The 23,772-nt window shown below is 38.3% G+C and overlaps 1 protein-coding gene across 1 annotated transcript in view; it reads left to right on the plus strand.

Moving 5' to 3' along the window:
• Nucleotides 1-23,772, plus strand: part of Tox (thymocyte selection associated high mobility group box) — a 296,617-nt gene that overhangs the window by 252,732 nt on the left and 20,113 nt on the right. The window contains exon 5 of the mRNA XM_027398895.2: nt 11,821-12,051. Within this exon, the coding sequence (XP_027254696.1) occupies nt 11,821-12,051 (231 nt within the window). The remainder of the gene's footprint in view (nt 1-11,820; nt 12,052-23,772) is intronic.

Below are 23,772 nucleotides of genomic sequence, written 5' to 3' on the forward strand. Positions count from 1 at the left end.
ACTGCCTATCAGCATCTTGAGGCTGCTGTGCTATTCTTTTGAGCCCTTGTTTCCATTGTTGCTTTTGAGATCTACTGCTTCCATCTTTCTTTGAAAGTAACCTGACAGTCCTCTCTAATTGGTTTGAAAATCTCTTGCCTTTGGTGTTCTTCAGCTTCAAGGTGAAGTATGTGGACTTCTTCACATTTATCTTGAATTTAATTATCTCTGTACTTCATCACTTCTAGAATATTTCAACCCCTATTTTTCTTCAGATAGTACCTCTTGCTCCCTTCTCATTTTGTAGTTCTGAGAAGATTAATGCTAGACTTCTAACCTTATCCTTCACAGTCATCCCCATCCCGACATGCTCTGTACAACTTCCCTACCTGCTAGACTATGATTCTGGTTAATTTATTTACATTTATGCCTTAGTTGGTAATTTTTTCACCTTTATCTAATCCAAAATTAAAACGATCTTTGGAAATTACAATTCTAAGTATATTTTTAGATTTATTTTTCTCAAATCTAGACATTTTCTTAGTTATTTAATATTTTTCTCATATATTTAATTTCTTTTGTTCATATATTTGTTGTGTACCCTCTGTCTTAGTTACTTTGCAATTTCTGTGACAAAACACCATGACTAAAGTAATCTATAAAGAAAGAGTTTATTGGAGCTTAGAGTCCATGGCCATCATGGCAGCAGACAGGCATGGCACTGGAACAGTATCTGAGAGCCTATATCCTTATCTGCAAGGGGAGAGCTAACCAGAAACAGTATGGGCTTTTGAAAACTGAAAACCTGACCCCTGTTGAGATTCCTTTATTGTTTATTAAAAATAAAACTCGGGAATAAATATTAGGGAATAAACATGAGAGATCCACAGAGTGACCAAAACATGATCTCTGCTGTCTGCTCTCTGAACTGATTTTGGACTCCATTGGCAGACTTGGGGCAGTCAACACAATCAGATCTCCCCCAACATAGCCCATAGACACATCTCTTCCAACAGAGTAATCCTAATCCTTCCCAAACAGTTCCACCAACTGGGCACTAAGCACTCAAATATATGAGTCTATGAGAACTATTCTCTTTCAACCACCACATGCTCCCTTGCCTAATTCTTACTCGTAAAGTCTGTGGTTTACTTCTTTTTTGTTTTGATATCTTATCTTATTTTGGTTTCTGTTTTTAGAATATGGATTTTTATTTATTAGAATTTCATTAAAATTATTTTAGAGATGGTTCAAAAATATACTCCTCCAGAGTTTATTTTGCTTCTGCTGAGTCTTGTGGGTCTTTACATCATAGAACCACACGTAGCTTGAAGCTGTCCAACCTCTTCCAACCACCCACCCACATAACACTAAAACCCCTTGCAATGTTGTCTTTTGTTAGATACACTTCACACTTCTCAGAGCATGCATCCTTATGGTTTGAGTGGGCACCTGCAAAGAGAACTATTTTACTCCAGCCTTTGGATGAATGATTCTCATTCTCTAACATCATGTCTTTACCAGATCCTTGATTTAAATGCCCTGGGTTTTGTCTTCTGTGGATTGTTGAGCAATACCTTTGAGTGACAGCTGACTTGGCTATCTTCCTGCATCTCTGTTTTCACTCAGAACTTTTGCTTGAAACCCTTCTTACTAAGTTGTTGCTTCCTCAGTTCATGTGCCCCTCCATGTGAGGTAGAATCAGAAGGCAGGTTCTTCATGAGTATCCTTCACATATTTTATCCACTCACTAGAGTGAGTCACTATGATAGCAAACAAACCTTCAGAGTAGTTTGTTTTTAGCAATGTTCTAGAATCAAGAGACTTCTAGACTGCAGTAAAAATTCTAGACAGTCTTCTATATGCAGTAAATAAAGCTAAACAGTGATAGAACAAAATGCCACACCACTTTATCAAGAAATTGGTCATAATATTTAAAATTAGCACTTGAAAGTCAGACATTTTCCATATTGACATTTTTATTGTACAATTACTTATCAACAACTGATATGATATAATAGGTATGATTTCACCAAAGTTCTTAGATTCATGCCAACCAAATTAGTAAATGTTTTCTTCGTTCATTTTTATATGTATATATTCTTCTGTTAACTTTACACTGAGAGTGACAAATAAACATCTACTCATTCCAGACAGGGAACTAACAAACCAAAGATTCCATAAAAGTCCAACTTAATGAACCAATAAGTTAACTAACTAGGTTTATTTAAAGAAAATGAGTAGATTACACTTATAAAAGTCTGGAAGACGCCCCAAATAACTATCTTACCACAAATCACATTCCACAAAGTGTAAGAACCTCAGTGAAGCTCTACCATTCAGTCTTCCACTTCCTATATACTCTGTCATCACCCAAGGTCACTTACAGTTGAGGGGCACACAGAAGAGAGTAACTCCTGGAATCTCAAGTGACAGTCTTCTGACCTTCTCCTCTTCCATATGCTAAATGATGTCATTAGATCCATTGACACACCTATATGGGTATGTGCACATGCACACACATCCATGTGCTCACACACACACACACACACACACACACACACACACACACACACACTCATCAATGGTAGTCATAAAAACCCAGCACCAGGAAAGATGCTAAAATTCAGCCTGTCCAATGACTGTTTCTAAAATAAATTCAAATTATACTAAGATGTAGTATTTTCAAAGAGCATGTGTTCTTAGACATATTCTAAATGACTGAGCACATTTGATAACTCATGGAATAAAAATAACATGAGGCTTAGCCTGGCCACCTGGCATTACCTCCTCAGGCCCTTACCTCAACAGCTTGTGTTATTTGTAAGGCAGAGCCCAAGTACAGAGGAATAAGAAGTAAACATATTGCTCTACTCAGACAGATTTAGCTAAGATCCAGTGGATCCCAAAGACTGACACAAAAAGCTAGTAGGTATGTGTAATTATAACCAACCATTTTCTCAATTTGGAATAGTTTTTCTGGACAGTAGCCCACAGTTTATATTTCACATAAAGCTACCAAGTGTCTTTGCTAAACTCATCCAAAAAATATGCAGGGTTTTATTTTTGCTTTATTTTAGAATCAAAGATCCTTAAAAATGAATTCGCTTTACAAGCTGGTCCTATCCCATGATTGTGAATCCTTTCAAACCTAAAGCCCTTTGTACATGCTTTCCTATAATTGATGTGTTGAGTCATTGAATTTGCTGGTATTATTAATGATGATAATAAACCCAACTGTAAAATGAAAGAAGTGCTACAGGCTTGCTGATTTTGCAGTAACAAGATGGCTCACTCCCCGTACTTATTTGAATTTATTCTCATAAGGGGATTAGATGGCACTGCTCAGAAAGAAAAGAGAATGGACCTAAGCAGTGGAATGCTCACTTTTAGAAACAGGACATCACAAAAGTGCTGTGGTGTGCCCCATCCCTGTGGTGAAGATTTTACAACCTTTACTCCATATGATAAGATTATAAGGGAAGTCCTATGCTGTTGTTCAGCCTGTTATGCAGATGATGCTTGATTAAAATCTATTTTAAACCACAGCGATTACTGCAAGATAGTGTGCATTAAAGAGCTCTCCTGGCTCCATTAAAGGCTTTGGGACCATGGCAGTTTATTTTAAATATGCTTATAGACATTTCTAACTTCTCCAGAGATCCTTCACTATCAATGATTCTCTTTCCTTGGTGTGTGTGTGTGTGTGTGTGTGTGTGTGTGTGTGTGTGTGTGTTGCTAAGGATTAAACCTTGGGTGTTTTGCATACTAAGCAAGGCCAACACAAAGCCCCACCCTGGGTTCCCTTTCCCTGATATTTCTAAAGTCTTATACTCTAGGTCAGGAAGTAGTCTCCAAGCAATATTCAAGCACATGCTTCTCTTAAATTAAAAGATTATTTCCCTGTAATAGGTAAGTTAAAAGCACCATTATATCTAAGTGATAATACATGACAGGTGGTGGCTTGTCAGAAGCCTAAAGAGTGTAGAATTATGATAAATACATCTTTTTCTAAGTTAAGTTACAGGAAGCACATGCAATGTAAGAAATGTTTTGTGTAATATTTGCTTATGAGTAGGATATATGTATTTTGAATGTATTTATTCAATAGTGCTTTAATCAAATATGAAATAGCTCTATAGGTAATTAAGGCTACATCCCGTGCTTCAGTTTAACCATGTTGTTAGTAGCTCTCATTTTCACACAATTTTAAAATGTACTTCAAATCTTTGCTTTGTAATGATAGACTTTTGTCCAGTCTGTAGAATATAAAAGCAGAAATGAATGTTGAGTCACTGAAAGGTACCACATAGTGGAAAGGGCTACCAAGATTCATAAGACTTCCTATTCTCAATGTGCCTCTCTTCTTTGGAAGTTTTTCTTGTGCATAATAAGGTTTCTCCTGATCTAAATGGAATACAATGGAATTGAATTTTACTCTCTTGTTACAGAATCTCAGTAAGTTGATAAATACTCTAGAATAGTGTTCAGTACACACTTCTGTGCCATCCAATGTAATAGCCACTCATCACCAATGGCTGCTTAGGTTTACATTTAATGAACATGCTCAGTTGTACCAGCTTCATGCAGGTGATCTACAGTGATATGTAGCTACATAGAACTTGTGGACATGACAGAAAACATACCTATCATTCTAGAAAGTTCTATGAGATAGTCATATAAGATATATGACCTAGTACTTCTTCCATTCATAAATGTATGAAGCCAAAATCCAGACAATACTGAGGGACATACTGTAAATCCATTTAGCTAATTTTTTCACCTCAACCACAGGCATCATCCTTATGCTCATTCTGAATAGTTTGTGGTCAAAATACTTTTCAAAATACAATCCATTATTGGCATGTAAGTGGTTCTAAATTGAAGTAATGCTTCTTTCCAAGGAAGCTTTGCATATGGACAGTGAGCACCTGCTTTTCACATGAGAAACAAAGCTACCACTGGGAAGTGGGCCTTACAAATTCCCAGCTCATTAAGCAGGATTTGAAAGGGTCACTCATTTCTGCATGTTTCTTATATATGGAAAGTGGTGACAATACAAACCACACATCAGAAGACTGTGCCTTGTGTTTGTGAGGCGAATATCTTTAGCAATCACTGCCCAAGTACTAGAATACAGAAGACATCAAGCCATGACAGTGAATTTTCATTCTGTTTTATTATATCCTAAAAAGCAGAGCCATCATGTCTATGAAATAATCATCTCACTGAACCACATAATAAGCAATGCTCTCTAAAATGCATTTTTGTTTTTATAAAAGCAAAGATATTTCATGCATACTGCTTTTCCCCTTCATGTATGTCTATAGTGAAAAATGGGGCATTATTTCAAAGTACAGTTGAGTTACATCCAGGCAATTTTATGAGTAGTTGGAACAATACAGCACAAGATAGCTTTGATGGCCTAGATTAATTATTGAAGGAAGGACGTGAATCTTTTGGAATGAGTAGTGAATGGTTATGGTTTAGATTGGTCCTCTCATGTACCTTCTTGCATGGCAGATAATTTTGAGCAATAGTGACTTGAGTATGTCTCTAAAGGGAAGGCTTGCCATGCTGATAACTGAAAGATGGGTATGTTCTTGGCTCAGCTAGGGCAAAAACAAGGATGATGTACTGATATGAGTGACCTGTCTTTAAGGGTGGGGTAATACCCCAGCTTCACAGCTTTCTGTTTCTCAGGAATGTCAGATCCATCACCAAAGATTCAGAGGAATACCCCGGAGGCACATGGATTGTGTCTCCTGTATCTTCTCTATGGAGGCAGAGATCATGAAATGCTTCCTTCTATTAAACAAAACTGACATGAAGACAAAATGTGCCCTGCCCAACTCTACATACCAAGCCAAGAAAGTCTGCAATCCCCTCAGACAGCTAACTGAATGGTTGGTTGCTAGATAGTTAGGGTTTCCTAGAATGTGCTTTTCGTCCCTTCAAAATTATAGTCTATATTACAGTCCACATCACTGAGCCTCTTTTGTTACAGATTCTTCTCCTTGTTCAGTGTCTTAGTTAGGGTTCCCACTGCTGTGAAAAGACACTGTGGCCACAGAAACTCTTAAAAGGAAAATATTTCATTGAGGCAGCAGCTTACAGTTTCAGAAGTTTAGTCCATTATCATTATGGCGTGGAGCATGATGGCTCACAGGCAGACATAGTGCCGGCTGCATCTGGATCAGAAGGCAACAGAAAATAGATTCAGAAACTGGGCAGTCTCCTGAGCATAGGAAACCTAAAAGCCCACTCTCACAGTGACACACTTCCTCCAACAAGGCCACACCTACTTCAATAAAGCCACACCTCTTAATAGTGCCACTCCCTGTGAGCTTCTGGGGGCCAATTGCATTCAAACTATCACATCAGTCATCTAAAAAAGATAGAATATTATTATGAAACAATGAGAAGAATTATTATAAAACCAGCTTAAAAATGAGACGAGCCTGAGTTCTTGGGGTTGGAGAAGGAAAATTATTTAAATTGTTTTGGGGAAATCCTTTAATAAAAAAAAAATCATGTTACATGATAGATTTATCTCTTGACATTTGACTATCTTCTGGAAAGCTTGATATAGCTGTCAGTTGTAGCTATTTCAACTTGTCCAATAGTTACTATTTTAATTACATTTTTAAATGATATAGGTAGTATTCTCTATGAATAAGCATTTACTTATCTGTGCTTTGTTCCATTTCTAATTATTCCCATCATTGATAAAATATCCTCTTAAATGTCAAAACACCTCTTTTATTTGTAGCTTTATTAAGCTATGATTGACAAACAAAATGATAAGTGAAGTATGCAACACGGTTATTTAACATATATGTACATTATGAAAGGATTACTATAACCAAGATAACTAACACACCCACCGATTTATCTTACCTGGTCACTTATTTTTGGTTTTTTGTTAGTGTTTTTTTTCTGTTTGTTTTATTGTTAATGAGGATGTTTACAATATATTCTCAGCAAATTTTTAGTGTATACTATAGCATTGCTTATTGGAATGGCCATGATGCACGCCATATTCTAAGAAGTCATCCATAGCTGAATATTTGTCTTCTTTGACTACTCCATCTTTAATACTATTTTTTGTTAATACTCTTTTAATTGAAATAGAATTACATCACTTTACTCCTACCTTTCTCCCCCCAGCCCCTTCTAGCTGCTCTCCTTCTTAGTCTCCCCATGTTCCCTTCACTCTCAAGTTTATAGCCTCTTTCCCTCTGATTATTATTACATACATGCATGTGTATGTATATATGGGTATGCACAAATATATCAATATAACTTGCTGAGTTTGAGAGCTGACCGCTTTGCATTGGACAAGTGATAAGAGGCTCATCCCTGGGGAATAGGCTAATTCTTCTTTTCCCAGAAGTCATTAATTGCCTACAGTTCTTTGCCTAGGGGCAGGACACTGAGAAATTTTTCTCATCTCCATTAGCATGTCCATTGAAATAGCCATTGTTCTGGCCTTGTTTATGCAGTTACTTCTAGGAAAGACGGTTTTATGGCAGACTTCCTGATATTGCCATTATTACAAACTCTCTGCCCTTTCTTCCTCCATGTCCTCTGAGCCATAGATGCAGGAGCTGTGATGTAAATGTGTCTGTTGGGGGTGGGTTGCCCATGATCTGTTGATCTCTGCACTGTATGCAGTTATGGATTTCTGTGCTGATCTGCTGTGAAGAGAGACTTCTTGATGAGGGGTGATAACTGCACTTATCCAGGAAAGGTGGCTCACACACCCAATTTTAACATTCTTCTGTTTTACTGTTTTGTTATTCTTTTCCAAAAGGATTGTATTGTTATGAACGTATATGATTATTTATAAAATTAGACATTATAACAAACTATAAAAATAAAATCACAAAGATACATCCTATTATGCAAAGGAATTGCTAGTAGTATTTCAAATACTTTTAAAATAAAACCTGTCCATGTTTTTTCTTTTACTGTATATTTGCTTATTATCTTAAAGTGTTCGGGCAAATCTGTGAGTAATTTCCTGTAACAAGAACCATTTATACTTACATTCATTCATCCTTCCTGTCAAAGTATTATTTTATATTACTTTATTTACTAGTACTATAGCAACTCTTAAGTACTTACTATGTGTTTCAGGAACCACATAAGTGCTAGTATAAGCAAAACTAGACCTGACCCTACCTGGTATCACTTCCACTTGAGTTAGAAAAAAAGCATAGCAACCATGTGCACATTGTTGTATAGTTAGAAGTTTGTTGCATGCTATGGATGGAAATCTAGGTAACACAACAAATGAATTACAAGAGCCTGATGAGTTTGAGATATCACTAAGATTTTCAGATAATGACATCAAATAATAGTTGTTTATATGCATGTCAAATCAGGGAAGTCCAGACCTATCAATCACCCAAACACAAATGGTAATGGAAACCTGTGAGTTTATAAGACTCCTAAACAAAGAGAGTTTGCAGCACAGAATGCTGCAAAGCATGCTACCACAGAATGGCCATGTAGGGGAGGATGAGCCAAAGATGATTATTCTGAAACCAGCAAGACCAGCAAAATAAGAGAAGAACCAGGGGCTAATGTCCTAAAACTGGGCAAGACATGCATTCCCAGGGAATTTGGGTTATTCAGTGAAGGCACTGGTAACTTTATGAAAAGCTATGAGAGTTGGAAGCACCAGGAAGTGATGATAAGACACAGTGCACAGCCAGCACAAAAAAAGTGCTTTGAGGACTTGAGTATAAAAAAGAGAAAAATATGAGCATGTGTAGTCTTAGTGGACAGAAAAAGGGTAGCTGATTTGTCTTTCAGTATATTTATGTGTCAGGTAGTAAAATGGAATTGAGTGAGATGTTTTGACTAAGATCAACATCCTGTGCCTAGGTGTATCAGAGCACTTGTTAAAAGCTTCTCCACATGCAGCCATATTTGATGACCTTCTCTTTTGATAGAATTATAGGGGGAAGTTTCATAAACTCACCCCTCAGATTACAGACTAGTGTTACTCTACAATATCTTAGTTTGATTCGGAGCACTGTGTCTTTATGGGGGTCTTTCATCTCCTGGAGTAGAGAATTTTGGAGTAACCAACTTCTATATTTTTTGCAGAACTTTTCTTAATTATTCAAAATTTTCATACATGCATATAATGTAAAGTGATTAATTCCCCATCCTCTCCCCTCTAATTATTCTCCTGTCCCCTCCCTCACTTTCCTTCCTGTCTCAGACACTGTTCTGTTACTGTGAAGGGACACCATTACCAAGGCAACTCCTATAAAAGAAAGCACTGAATTGGGGTGGCTGGCTTACAGTGTCAGAGGTTAGTCCATCATCATCATGACAGGAAGCATGGCAGCCTGCAGGCAGCATTATTGTTGAAGATGTAGTTGAGAGTTCTATATTCTGGATCTACAAACAGCAGGGAGAGATTCTTGGCTTAGAATGAGCTTTTGAAACCTCAAAGTCCACTGCCAGTGACATACTTCCTCCAACAATGCCACACCTGCTAACCTTATAATCCTTCCAAACAGTTATACTCTCTAGTGACTAAACATTCAAATATATAAGCTTACTAGGGTCATTCTTATCAAACCAGCACAACTTCCAACTTTACCCTTTTGAAACCCACTAATTCCAAGAAGTTCTACCTGTATGTACAAGGATATAGAACCATAGAGTGGAGCATAGATAGCCACTCAGGTACCAAATCCCTGTAAAAAATCAGCTGTCCCTCTTCCAGCAACCATAAATTGTCAATAGCTAATTGTCATCTTAATTATCATTCTCAAGTCTCTGTCTTTCTCAATTGAAAACAAAGCCAAAGAATTCAATAAGACTTTTCTCTCTGTTTCTTATTGGTTCTTGAGCAAATCTTTTAAACTGACTTCATGTTTTCAAAAACAAGATGATGTTTTTGCATTTCTTTGATGAGTTAATTTTTAAAGTTTCATCATTTGCATTCAAATATGCTTTTTGGAGTTTTCAGATATATAAATATGTACATTACAGTAACTGTAAAAAAATAGATCTGAAACTAATTTAAGGTAAAAAGATAGGAGTTTAGGAAAATTACTTTAAGAAAGATAACACAGCTGATGGTTAACTAAAGGAATATTTGAACTTATGTCTTCTGATATGTCCATAGGACTCTTGACTGAGTATGTGTCCTCTGCACAGTGGGAGTTATCTTATACACACGCCTCACCATGCACTTTATGAGAATAAATCATACACTATCCACATGTAGGAAAAGCACAGAGCAGCCACAGAAGATAAGGGTCAGAACATCTGTGAGAATGCCCACTGTGGGGAGACCATGTAAACAGGACTTAGGTCAGTGGGACAGGCACTTATGAACAGGGGTCTTCACAGGTAGCAATATTAAATAATCCTATAAAGTCATACCACTTTAGAGCTGGAAAGAAATCCTCACCATGATCCTCACTGAATGACATTATCTTTACTTAGCAACAAGTATGTTATTCATGTGTAGGTGCCTTAAGCACACTCAGTGTAGCTTTTCTGATTTTGTCAAAATAACTATTTAAATAATCTCAGAACAGTGGAGAAAGACTGAATCTATTTTTAAATATAATAAAATGCTAATCTAAGTTGTTCTAGAAATTTCTGGAATCTATATTTTGGGGGTAAAGTCTTCAATATGTTAGCCATTGGGTATTTGTTTCTAGTTGAATTTGAAAAGGAATACAATCTAATGTCATTCATTTAAGCATTTTTTAGCATCATGTGGCTCGTGAAAACCAAATAGGACAGTATAAACTATAGAATTTTGCTATCAATTTTTTCAGAATTTTGCAGAAGTTCCACTGGAGAGCAGCTACCCAGGTTCTAGAGCTGTCTACTCTCTAAACAATAAACATTGCTGGATTCCCACCCCCAACCACATCCATCAACCCAGGATAAAATCAAGAACCATTTGACTTTGTTAGACATGCTGACATAATATTTAAAGTCATTTAGGAAGCTAAGTCCAAACTCCACAGAAGAAAGCAAGCCCAATAAGATCACTACAAGAGAAGGTTGCTGCTGACAAAGCTACAATGAAAGAGAAAGGGTGAAGGGAGACAAAGAGTAGCATTTAACAGTAGTAAAGTTCTTGCTGACAAGTGTGAAGACCTGAGTTCAAATCCCCAGAACTCATGAAAAGGCATATATATTATCATATGTTTGTAACCCCAGCACTTCTACAATAGATGGGAGGCAAGGCCATGGAAATGCCAGCTAGGCATGGCATAAACAGCAAAAATTACAAACGGAAACAAAAATGTTAGAGTTAGGTCAAGTGAACCAGGAAAAGGATGAATACAGAGACCATGTGACTTATAGACATTGTCTTTTTTTTTTTTTTTGCTTTTTTTTTTTTTTTTTTTTGGTTTTTTGAGACAGGGTTTCTCTGTGTAGCTTTAGAGCCTATCCTGGCACTCACCCTGGAGACCAGGCTGGCCTCAAACTCACAGCGATCTGCCTGCCTCTGACTCCCGAGTGCTGGGATTAAAGGTGTGCACCACCAACGCCTGGCTGACATTGTCTTTTTGTTTGTACTTTTTTGTTGTGTTGTGGTACTAGGGATCAAATACAAGACTTTGAGCATGCTGGACAAGCATTCTACCATTGAGCATGTTACCCTGTAACAACATATGAAGATTTATGTGTAAAACCACAACAGCATTCCCTCTATTCTTACAGAAATATTTCTGGGTGGGGGGTTGTCTGGAAGGCATTTTGTGTCTGTGTCAAGGAAGAATAGCAATATGATTCAGCCACTGATTTCTCAGTTCCTCCATAACTCTGTCTTGATTTTTATTTTAGATCAATGGTGGAGAGAAGCGGCCTGCCTCTGATATGGGAAAAAAACCCAAAACTCCCAAAAAGAAGAAGAAGAAGGACCCCAATGAACCCCAGAAGCCTGTGTCAGCCTATGCTTTGTTCTTTCGTGATACTCAGGCTGCCATCAAGGGCCAAAATCCAAATGCTACTTTTGGTGAAGTCTCTAAGATTGTGGCTTCAATGTGGGATGGCCTTGGAGAAGAGCAGAAACAGGTAAGAAGGATTTAAAATTGATGGAATCAACTTGATCACAGACAGTATTATGGGCTTCAAAAAAGCTTCAGTGTGCATCAAGGAAAGTGGTCAGATAATGTGACTATGACTTGGAAAGTGTTCCCTCCTGAATCAGACTCTAACAGAGGACCCTTAATCTTGTACTCCCATTATACTCCTCCATAAGTAGCAAGATAGTTTCCTTGTTTCAAAGTTTATCCAATGTAGCTACTTTGGGAAGGACTTCCACATACCCCAGCCAGGATTACATCAATTCTTAATGTTGCCAGTGTGAGCATAGACTAAAAGTTCCTCTGAAAATCATCCACACTACATCTCTTCAGCACTCATTATTTACCCTGTTGTCATCAAACCCTTTTTGATTGTTGCAAAATGAACCTCAAGTGTCAGAGCTTCTATCCTTGGCTCTTCCCTAAAGACCACCAGTATATGTTATCCAACCCTGCACGTATATTTAGCCCATGTTTCCAGGCTGGGTTAAATGGGACCAGATGGCTGACTTCCCTTTCTTTTTTTATAGATGGCCATCGTGTGAATGAGAGCCATGCTTAGGGAAGGCCATGTGACACATGCCCAGCAGTGCCTTGAGTCACCTGGGAGACCTTGAAGAGGTTAAGGAGTAAAATTTCAGAAAATAGATGGAGCTTACCCATGTAAAGAAGCAATACCAATCCTGTGTCTAACTAGAGGCTAGATGGCCATTGTTGCAATTCTACATAAATTATTGCCACAACATTAAATAAGCATGATAAATAAATTACCAACATGACAACATAACCACAGCTACTATGAAATAAAAAATTCTGCACTCATCATATATCAGGGTCACATTTCACTCTTGATAGAAATATTTATGGCTCTTCACCATGACCAGGGAAGTATATTTAAAAACAGAGGTGAAGCACTTGCTGTGCAAGTGTGAAGGCCTGCATTCAAAACACAGGCCTATAGCCAGATGTGATGTCACTCATATACAGCCAGATGTGATGTCACTCATATACAGCCAGATGTGATGTCACTCATATGCAGCCAGATGTGATGTCACTCATATACAGCCAGATGCGATGTCACTCATATACAGACAGATGTGATGTCACTCATATGCAGCCAGATGTGATGTCACTCATATACAGACAGATGTGATATTGTGTTTGTAATCATAGAACTTCTAAGATGGAGGCAGAAATAAAGCCAGATATGATACCATGTTGATAATCATAATGCTTCTACAGTAAGATGGAAACAGAGATAGGGAAATTCTTGGGATCTCATGGACCAGCTAGCCTGGCATTCACAGAAGAGACCAACAAGGATACAAACAACATGGAAGGCCTGAAGTTGTCTTGTAACCACTACACATGTACCTTGACATGCACAGGGCCATACAGATCTTCTCCCTCCCCTGCCCTCCCCTCTCTCTCTCACACATACACACACACACACACACACACACATAAATGTGGTGGGGAGTGGATTGGAACTTTAAAAAGAAAAAGAAAAATGTATGTGCTTTAGAGGAATCTTAGTTTAATATATACACATATATATGTATTATAAGTGGGATTTATACTACTGAAAGACATTTAGGTTATAGCATTTATTCAACTCAGTACTCACAAGTCTATAATGACTTGTCAAAAATCTATAAAATTGTCAGGAAAATTAAGTTCACTTATTTAGTTGACAAATATTTTTGAGAATATATTTGCCAAGCACTGTCCAGACATAGTAGATTTGGCAGTAAGTAAGACAAATAGGTCTCCACTATGCTATTGATCTCTCTATGCTTACACAGCCTGGACATAGCTACTATGAGGAGAACCTGCCATCTAACTTAAAGTTGTCTTCCTGACGAACTCTTAGCAGTGATGGCTGCAATGATTAAACCAGATGCTAAGAAACAGAACTTCCATTCCCCATGCCTGTACTGTAAGTCAATTATCCTCCCATCCCCACACCTCTACTATAAGTCAGTTATATTTCATGACCTGAAATTTCTACACATTTTCTTCTATCTTTAAGATTGCCAGGCAGAGAGAATGTCAACAAGACCTCTCTACCAAGTACGGACTGCTAAAGAGTACACCTTTAATGGTGGTAAACATACTGTGGGAACTCTGTACATTCTATTAACGTAGTCATGTGAGCAGATAACATTGTATTGTATAGTTCTAGTTGAAACCTAATGATTATTTCAGGATTTTGGAGGTAGTTTCTAGCTGGTCACTAACTCAGATCAATTATCTTCCATCCTTCCAGATTTTAGATGAGGTTTCCCATTGAGGGTCGAACTGTAAAGATATCTTCCCTCCAGTTAGTAGGGAATTGCTGAATGATGTTCAACGCACACATGGATGAGAGAGCCCAGCCCTTGTCCCTAGTCTCTGAAAAATGTCACATCCATGCCTACCTATTGTGCTGCTCTGCTATTCCTCCTGTACTCTTGGAAAAGTCCTGAGCATCAACCCCTGTCCCCTTCCACACTGAGATTAAATTTCCTGGAGGAAGTTCCAGAAAGTGCCTTCTCCCCAGGTACTGTACACCCAACTCTTGTCCATCAACATGGTTCTGCCTTGCCTTCTGCTCCTTCAAAAAACAAACATACAAACAAACCTTTCTCAGGCTAACATTTAGTTTTCTTTCCTCCTTACTGTCTTGGTGGTCCCAATTGCCCTACGATTTCCCTACATTCAAACCCAGGGTTTTCAATAGACAGTTATAAAAACTTTTCACAGCCCAGGAGCTGTTCACTGCATTTCCAACACAAAAATAACTGTCTGTACTCTTTATTTCGGTGGAGGAAAAAAATAGTGTCCATACAATCAAAAACAGTTAATTCCAAAAGGCAGCAAGTGTAAAGAGACAAATTTCAAACACTGATTCTATTGCAGTGATGATTTGTATTTTTAATATAACAAGAGGAGAATATTAAAATATCTTTCAACATTTACCTAGCTGTATAAGATTAATTGTGTGTGTGTGTGTGTGTGTGTGTGAGAGAGAGAGAGAGAGAGAGAGAGAGAGAGAGAGAGAGAGAGAGATCACAAATATATGCATGAGAGAGATTATATATACACATGCATATGACAGTGAGAGGAGAGAGATTCGAACTACTATTATCAACTGCCATTTCAAAAGGGGGCTGTACTACCATTTCCCTACTTTAGGTTTCAGAGTAGATGTCATTACAGTTACAATGTAATAGTCAAGATTTTTTAATTGAATACTATAATGTCAAGACTTTTTCCCTCTTCTCTTTGGCATTTTATTTCTCACTTAGTAAGTAATTCAAAATAGTCTGCCCCTGGGTTCTCACTTACTGAGGTAGTTGAGGTGTTGGGGGGGAAATGCATTTGATAAATAAAGGATAGAATTATATAATATTTGGACAATATGACTCATGCAGAATCAAAATCTACTGGATAAAACAAATTTATGCCAAGATTGTCTAAGAAAATACTTCTATCTTATGTTTCTTGAAAGATGATTTTAGAATTTGAGTACTGGTTTGAGAGTTACCCAAACAAGGTGTTATGAGCAGTTTAGGTCACCCTGAGATGATTTGTGGTGTGCCTAATGTTCCCTGTTGATGTAGCAGGAACCCATCTACAGATACTGTTGCTTAATAAAGACACAGACTGCCCATTACTCTCAAATGGTTGGATTACAACACTACATACAATACACACAGGGCTCAGGCCCATTCCTGCATTCAGAGCACTTGGCATCTTATGGTCTAGCCACCACTCTGCTGTACTGTGGCAGATTATCACTGACTATTTGCAGGAGATGCCAGTGAGGCAAACATGCCTGTCTAAAAGGCATGTTTGGATCTGAAGATCCAAAAAATGTAAAAATTATGCTCAAGTGTTACATGTGCTGCATAACCACCCGTCCATTCCCTTTCTGTTGGCTCATTGTGCCAACACACTATAATAGCTGCTTCAAACTTAAAGTAACTGAACTTAACTCTCATTTCATATTCAGATCTGGGTAGCCTACTCACTGCTCTGTATTAGGAACACTCCTAAATTAGTTTAGACAAGCCAACAGGATGGCTTTGTATTGTGTAGGCAGTGTGGGTAGGAGGTTGAGCTTTCATGTCCTATAGCTGCTTGAAAACCCTGTTGTCATAATAGCCCACACTGAGCAGCTACAAATATAAACACAAACGGGGAAATGGACAGAGGTATCAGTGACTAACTGAGGACTCAGAAACTTACAATATTTAAGGGAAAACATCATTAGTCAGATTACAATTGAATAGTTTTCTGCTGACCAGTAGGAACATGCCTAATAGAACACTGTGTTTCCATAGCATGCCTGCTCAGTGTGGAGTCCAGGCAGGAGTGGAAAGTCAGCATGGAGGGTGGGTTCTTAGAATCCACAGTGAGTGAGAAAATGTATGTACTTTGGTTCCACAAATACACTTTTCAAGAGGAGAAATCAAAAGGAAGCTAAAATAAGTGGTAACAATTCTCAAGGAACACAAAACCTCCCTCATGAATCTTTCCCTCCAAAGACACTGAGCATGTTCCACAATCTCAGAGATGGTTCCATTTGAATACTTGGGAAGACAATGCTGAATCTGGAATGCAGAGAAAATAGTGCTTGGGATTCCAAAGGGGGGTTTTAAATGCTAATGACTCGTAAGACAATGAAGAACCCATTTCAGAAGCATACCAAGTTGTTAAAAAAGGCGCCAGATGGAGGAAGGGGATAAAACACAAGTATTGCTGTGATGCTGGGTTTTGCTACTTATCTTCCCCTGACTGGAACCTGCAGAGGAAGAAAATAAGTTAACAATACCATCCTCCTGCATCGTGGCTCCTCGGAATTTCAGCAACCCTCGGCTTAACTTTTTATAAGGCTCCATCTAAATTTCTCATCACTCTGTGACTTTGGAATGCTCTGATTCCGATCACCGTGGTATAGGATCTAAGCTCATGATGACAATATATGACAATTCAAAGTCTATAACATAAAAGGGCTGGTCAGATTTGAACAGAACAGGTTGGCCCAGAGAGCTGTAAGTGTTCTTGAGTCCCTTTTAGTCATGGAAAGTCACCTTAAATGAGAACCAGATGTAAATTACTAAATGAACCTTAAGTTCCTAATTGGAGACACAGTCGGGCTGTAAGACATTTAGCAAATTACAAACAAAATGTTCCTGTTTATACTACGTTAAATGGCTTTAAAGCTGCAGCCAAGAGCTAAATAAACACGCTGTTGTGCTAAAAAAGGAGTGGAAAGCCGACTCCGATTTGGTATATTCAGGGGAAACCACAGCCCACGATGCCTGGAGAGTGTATTTTTGTAAATGCTAGTCCTGTCGTGGAAGAAGAGAGTGGATTTACCTCAAGATGCACAGCCTAATGAGCAGATATCACTTGCAGGGAAGGCGTTTGAATACTGTAGCATATGCCTTCTTTCGGGATGCATAATTCATATCCAAGGATATTAGCCCCAGCAGTTCAGCTCAATAGCAGCACCTCATTATTTTATCTCTCAGTATTTATTCCTGTGTTTGACGCCTCATGAAATTACTGTTAATGTGTTTATATAAGGGCAGATCTGACACAAGTGGGAAGAATGTAATTTCCTCCTTCTTCTTCCTGCTGCTGTGTCTTCTTCTCTGGTAGAAGGGGCAAGTGTAAATAGTTAATTTGCTTCAATTAGGAGCCTGTCCTGCTAAATTAGAAGCAGCAGGGATATGAAGAGCCAGAATTATACTTAGGAAGCAGCTGACAAATCCTCGGAGCCCGCGGAATCAAATCATTTACTCCTCATCGCTGCTCAGATACCCACTCCATAAATGATGTTGTGGTTTTGCCCCTAATCTTAGGACAAAATTTGGATTTTTATGTCAGCCATACTTAAGGTTAGCAAAAACCCTGCCACACTATAGCACTGCCACACGTGTAAGTTTATCTTAGCTATTTACTTAGAAAAATGTCGTGTTTTTCCCACTTTCTAAAAGATGAAGCATAAAGCATAGATAAAGATAGTATTCATTCGGAAGCCTCAGCTCCATACCCAAGCACACAGGCCAGCACTTAATAAGCGTGCGTGTACACATGCACACACACACACACACAAATACACACAAACATATGCATACACACACAAACACACACAGAGACACACACTTGCACACACACACATATAAACACACACAGACACATAAACAGACACACACATTCATAGAGGAAGAGGACCTGAAGGGAGATGTAAGGAAGGACACAAGAGGGGTTGAAAAGGATATGGAGGGATAGATATGATGAAAATACATTATACTGACATGATAATCTCAGAAAGAAACAATAAAAATTATAGTATTCAAAACTTATTCAAATAATATATAAAGGAAATTTTCATTAGCAAAAATTAAAGACTGTAGCATGTAAGAAAAATTTGTATCCATAGAAATTTGCAAATGAACAATTAGATTATAACTTGAAGTGTTAAGCATATTTTATTTCTAAAGCCAAGTATTTATATATACATATACATGCTGATACATTAATGAGAGTGTTTCACAGCACCGTGGGCATAAACATGAGTAATGTGGGTATTTATATACTATACATAGTAGGAGCTAATAATTCACTTGAAAGTTTCCATAGCTTTGGTGAGGAGATAACTCCAATATGATATCATTCCATTCAAGTCTGTTAAAACTTTCACCTGTACATATATTTGATATAGGTTACATGTCTATCAACTTCTCTGTTTTCACTGATGTATGATTTAATTTAGAAGATTCAATTTAGTGATTTATCCTTACCATCCCTGATAATGTGAAACCCCATTTCAGGGTTTTTTTTACACTAAATACTGTCAGGGGATGCATACTACTACTTCTGTCAATATAGGTCACAACGGTGGTCTTGCGTAATTATACAGCCTAATGCCACTGAAGCTATCTTGTTTTATGTAAGTGCATCTTGGGTCAATACGGTAACAGTATCACCTACCAACACATTTCTCAGAATCCTGCTCTATCATTTGCTGATGTCTGACTGTGTTTCCTGAGCACCTATTATGTACCCAGTACTGTCCTGCGAGCTGGACTTCTGCCATGAGAATTTCTAATTTAGGGGCACCTGAGGGTATTTTCACAGCTAGAGGGAGACAATGAGCAAACACAAAGGACTGTTCCCGGATTACTTTGTTTCCACTCCCGATTGTGCCATATTTCACTGTATATTGTGTCTATGTTTCCTGTTTGTAAAATAGGGATAATAATACCAAGGCAATATTCTTGTTCAAGGAACTAGAGATGTTGTATAAAAGAAAGTGCCTGGTGACAACTACAAAAGAAACGTAACCAAAGCAAAATATAAATTGCTATTTTGTTTCTGTACCCTTCATGCTTCAAAATACATTAGGCACATTGGAGCCAGTCTATTGGTTAAGAGTAATTGAACAACATGATATTCAGCTAGTCATCTTCATTTAATACATAAGCAGGTATGTTACATAGCCATCTCTAAAGCCAAGCTGCTAGTTTCTGGTCCCTACCAGCCAGGAACAGTGGCACCAACATGACCAAGACCCTTCAGGTATATCAGATGGTCTTCAAAATGAATTAAGAGCAAAATTTTTGTCACATTCTGTAATGTTTTTGATCCTCTGCACACTACCTTATGAAGTCTTTCCGGTTAGGGTATCCTGAAGAAAATGTAAGTCAGTTAGACAAAATGGATAGGTGACCATATTTAAGGACCAAGCTGTGTATAACATACTGATGCATTTTCTTTGATTGACCTAAACAATGGCACCCCTGAAAGGGGGAATACATGTGAAGTTTCTAAAGATGTGTCTCTGGAATTGTGATGAAATAATTCTTTATACATTATTCTGTTGCTAAGCATTTTCTACAAATAAGAAATGGTAGTGGGGAAAAAAGACATTTGCACTCATCCACGAAGGAAAACACCTTGTCAATTTTTAAATGGGGTTTGAATAGAATTCAAAGTAAGAAGGATTTTGCTCCTTTTTTTTTAATGATTGTAACAACTATTGAAGTAAACTGACTAGAGGTTACAAGCCCGAGCCAGAAGAAGAAGGAAGAGGGAATTAGCTGGTATTTATAAGAGCTTGCTTTTCTCCATTAACTGGGTGGATTGTTTGTGAAAGAGCTTTTTTTCTGTTTAAGTGTGTCACATTCACTAACATTGGACTGCCAATTTTAATTAGGGATTATCAGCCTGTAAAAACACATGGACTCAGTGGTATTCAGAGCATTGGGTAGATAGCAGGATCATATGAGCAGGATCTGGCTTCTCCAGAGTTGCTGTCTGATGTCTATCTATGTGTGTTTCCGGTTAGCTGTTATATGTGTTTTAGTTTAACCAACGAGATGCAATCCTCAGATAGGAAATGGTGGCTTTCTTGGAATAACAAACCACAGCGTATAACTATGTTAAGGCAGATGAATTCAAAAGTGTTTGCATGAATTGGGGAAATGATAAATGATGTATTATGATTTTTAAATCCACTTCTGGCCATTTTCGGACTTTATTTCAAACAGCTGTGGCCCATTTGGAAGCCATTTTGTAACTCAGCAGAACACTAATATTTACTGTATGAATCACATACCTTTAAAATATTTGTCTTTCCTGAGAGAAACTATGTCTTTCCCAAACTTAACTTTGACATAAATCAGCTCCATCCCCACAAGTCAGGAGGTCAGGCTGGTGCACTTGATCACTGAAGTAACTGCTCACTGCTGAATGCAATCCCACAACCCCTTTAGTTTCTGCAAATGAAGGGCTTTCTTCATCCATAACTTGAAGTTTTGAAACATCTTTTAGGAACTTTTTAGCAGTTATCTTGAAATGTATGTCCTAGAGTAAGAGTTTCCCCTACTTTCTTTACATATGGTATCCTCACATGTAAGTATTGCTCTCTTGGGTTTCAGGTCTTTGGACATTTCCATTAATATAGGATTTGAACAGCACCCTAGGCCAGTTTTAGAGAGAAGCATCAGAGAGGCACGCACAGTGTGTAGTATTGAACCATTAGGCAGTTCTCAAAGGTGGAAAGTCTAATTATCACTGGGTAGACAACCTCAGACTTCCACTCTGATCTGGGCTACCCTCCTTTAAACACAATTACAGAAATATACATCCCAAAATGAGCCCCTTTGAATTCTCCCCCTGCACATCTGCAGCTATTTGGGAGCATGAGGACCCATCAATTCACATAATGTGAAGTGATGAGTTTACACTTCCCTAAAGTGGTGTTTAGGCACTTACACAATGATCCCAACATAGCCGATCATCAATAGCCAATGGGGAGCCATTTGTGAAACAGGGATCTCTGAATGCTAGTCAGGTATCCCTAAACAGCATTGATCCTGGGTGGAACCAGGCCGTATGTTCAGTCTGAAGTGCAGGAGTTACAAGACTCTCTGTCTGGGTTGTTAATCAACATATTGCAGGAATGTTAACACTTTGTGTAATGTTAGCTGCCAGCAGCCCCACAAAGGGTAACCTCATGTTTATGCTGTTGTGGTTCCAAATAAAAACCAAATGAAAGAAAAAGGAAATGCTAGAATCATGCCATCTTACCCTTTGCTGCTCAGGAAATATTTGGGGCAAGGCTAGAGACCTACATATATTACAATCTCTCTAAAAGCTAAATGAAGTCTAAGTAGGCACAGCATAGCATATTAATTCAAATCATGATGTAATTATTTAGGACACTTAGAAGTGTCAAAGATTTGTTTACTAAATATTTTCTTCAAATTTTTCTAAGATGTCTATGTGTATGGGAGGAAATAGTTCTCAAAACTACAGTGTGTGTCTGTGTGTGTATGTACCTGTGAGTGTCTGTGTGTGTGTATGTCTGTGTGTGTATCTGTGTGTGTCTGTGTGTATCTGTGTGTTTGTGTGTGTGTATGTATGTGTGTCTGTGTGTATGTCTGTGTGTCTGCATGTATATCTGTGTGTCTGTGTGTATGTGTATGTGGTCTGTGTGTGTCTGTGTGTGTATGAGTGTCTGTGTGTGTGTATGCATGCATGCATGCACATGAGTGTGTAGGCACATATGCCTCTATGCATGCATTCAGAAATCAGAAAAGGACTCTGGGTCTCTTCCTCTATTGCTGTCTGCCTTATTGCCTTGAGACAAGGTCTCCTTTTGAACAGAAGTGTGCCATTTCTGCTAGAGCAGCTGGCCAGAAAGCTGTGCTCTCAGGATCTCCCTGTGCCTACCCATGTTGCTGGGGTCACAGACATGCGCAGTCATGCTGAGAGACTTGCATGGGTCCTGGCACTCAAAAGCAAGCCCTCACACTTGTATGCAAGCACTCTTTCCACTGAGCTACCACTCCAGCCCCTCAGAACCACTTTAAGGTAATAAGAAGAAAGAGTGTGCTTAAAGTCATTATTTACAAATTATGTCATAAAGAAATGGACTTAAGGAAAAACTAGTAGGAGGACAAAAAAGGAATAAATCAATAAAGATCAGAAGTGCTCTATTTCTCATTGTGGCTGGGCCAAGTGGGGTCATAATGTTCAAATTCTTTAGTGTCATTTGTATGCACATGAGAATTTCCACAGAAGATTCTGGATTTGAATTCTGCAATAGTCCTGCCAATCTCTGACACTCCTGTCAAAGGATACATTAACTTTTGTATTACGAACCCTAAGAGGACTCCTAAACAAGATATCTAATTTTCTTTGGTTTCTTGTTTAGTGAAGAGGGTAGGATGATCAAATGGCAATATTGCACTGACTAATGTATCTTTGCTTTAATTAGTTTTTACTCTATAAAATTGTAGATGTGAAAGTCAAAGCTGCAGGCCTCCTAAAGCTGAGTAATCACATTCATTTCATAGGTCCTGTTAGAATTCAATTGCAAGGGTAGTCATTTGTTTACCTGGGCAAAAGGTTCTGCTGGAGTTCAAATATTCATGAGTAAATAATATTTCTTACATATCAATTTCAGAGTCAGGATACAGCAAACCTCTGTCTCTAGAACATAAAGATTTTCCTCTACTGCTGGCTGCCTGGTCGTAGACACAGTCTTTATTTAACTGCCCAAACAGATTCTACACAACTTCTCAATATTAACTTGAGTCTGATTAACAGTCACAATAGGGGGAATACATTTCCATTTCCACAGTAGATATTGAAGAGTATTTTGTTCATTTGGACTGATTTTAAAAGATTGCAGAACTTTGGAACCTTGGAAACTCAGCTTCGGGGAAGAAGATGAGCCCCTCCGTACCCCCAAAGCAGCACACAGTGACTTCTGGCACACAGGAGCTGGCCACTTCTCGGGTCTCAATTTCTGCTGCTTTTACATTGGTTTTCAAGCCTCTGTGGGTATCTGTTTATTCACAAGGTTCCCACAGCTGTCATCCATGTTTCTGTTGGAAAATACATGATTTGCAGGTCATGTGGCATGGCAGGTTGTGTCCCTAGACACTCACCATCCCATTCCTGTCCCACTGTACCCTTGCCTACTGCTCCTGACTCCCAAATCCTTAGAAATACAACTTGAAGGCTCTTAAAATTGTGACGAACCCACAACTGCCAAAACCTGCCTGTTGGTTTCCTTACTGAATATGTTGGATCATTCTTGATACCCATTTTGGTTTTGTGTTTAGTTGGCACAGAGCACAAATGTTAGAATATTATGATGCTGTTGAATTACTGCCTGCTGTATAAATATGAATTCCTGGGT

This window comes from Cricetulus griseus, chromosome 2 (genome assembly GCF_003668045.3).
Source record: "Cricetulus griseus strain 17A/GY chromosome 2, alternate assembly CriGri-PICRH-1.0, whole genome shotgun sequence".
NCBI lineage: Eukaryota > Metazoa > Chordata > Mammalia > Rodentia > Cricetidae > Cricetulus > Cricetulus griseus.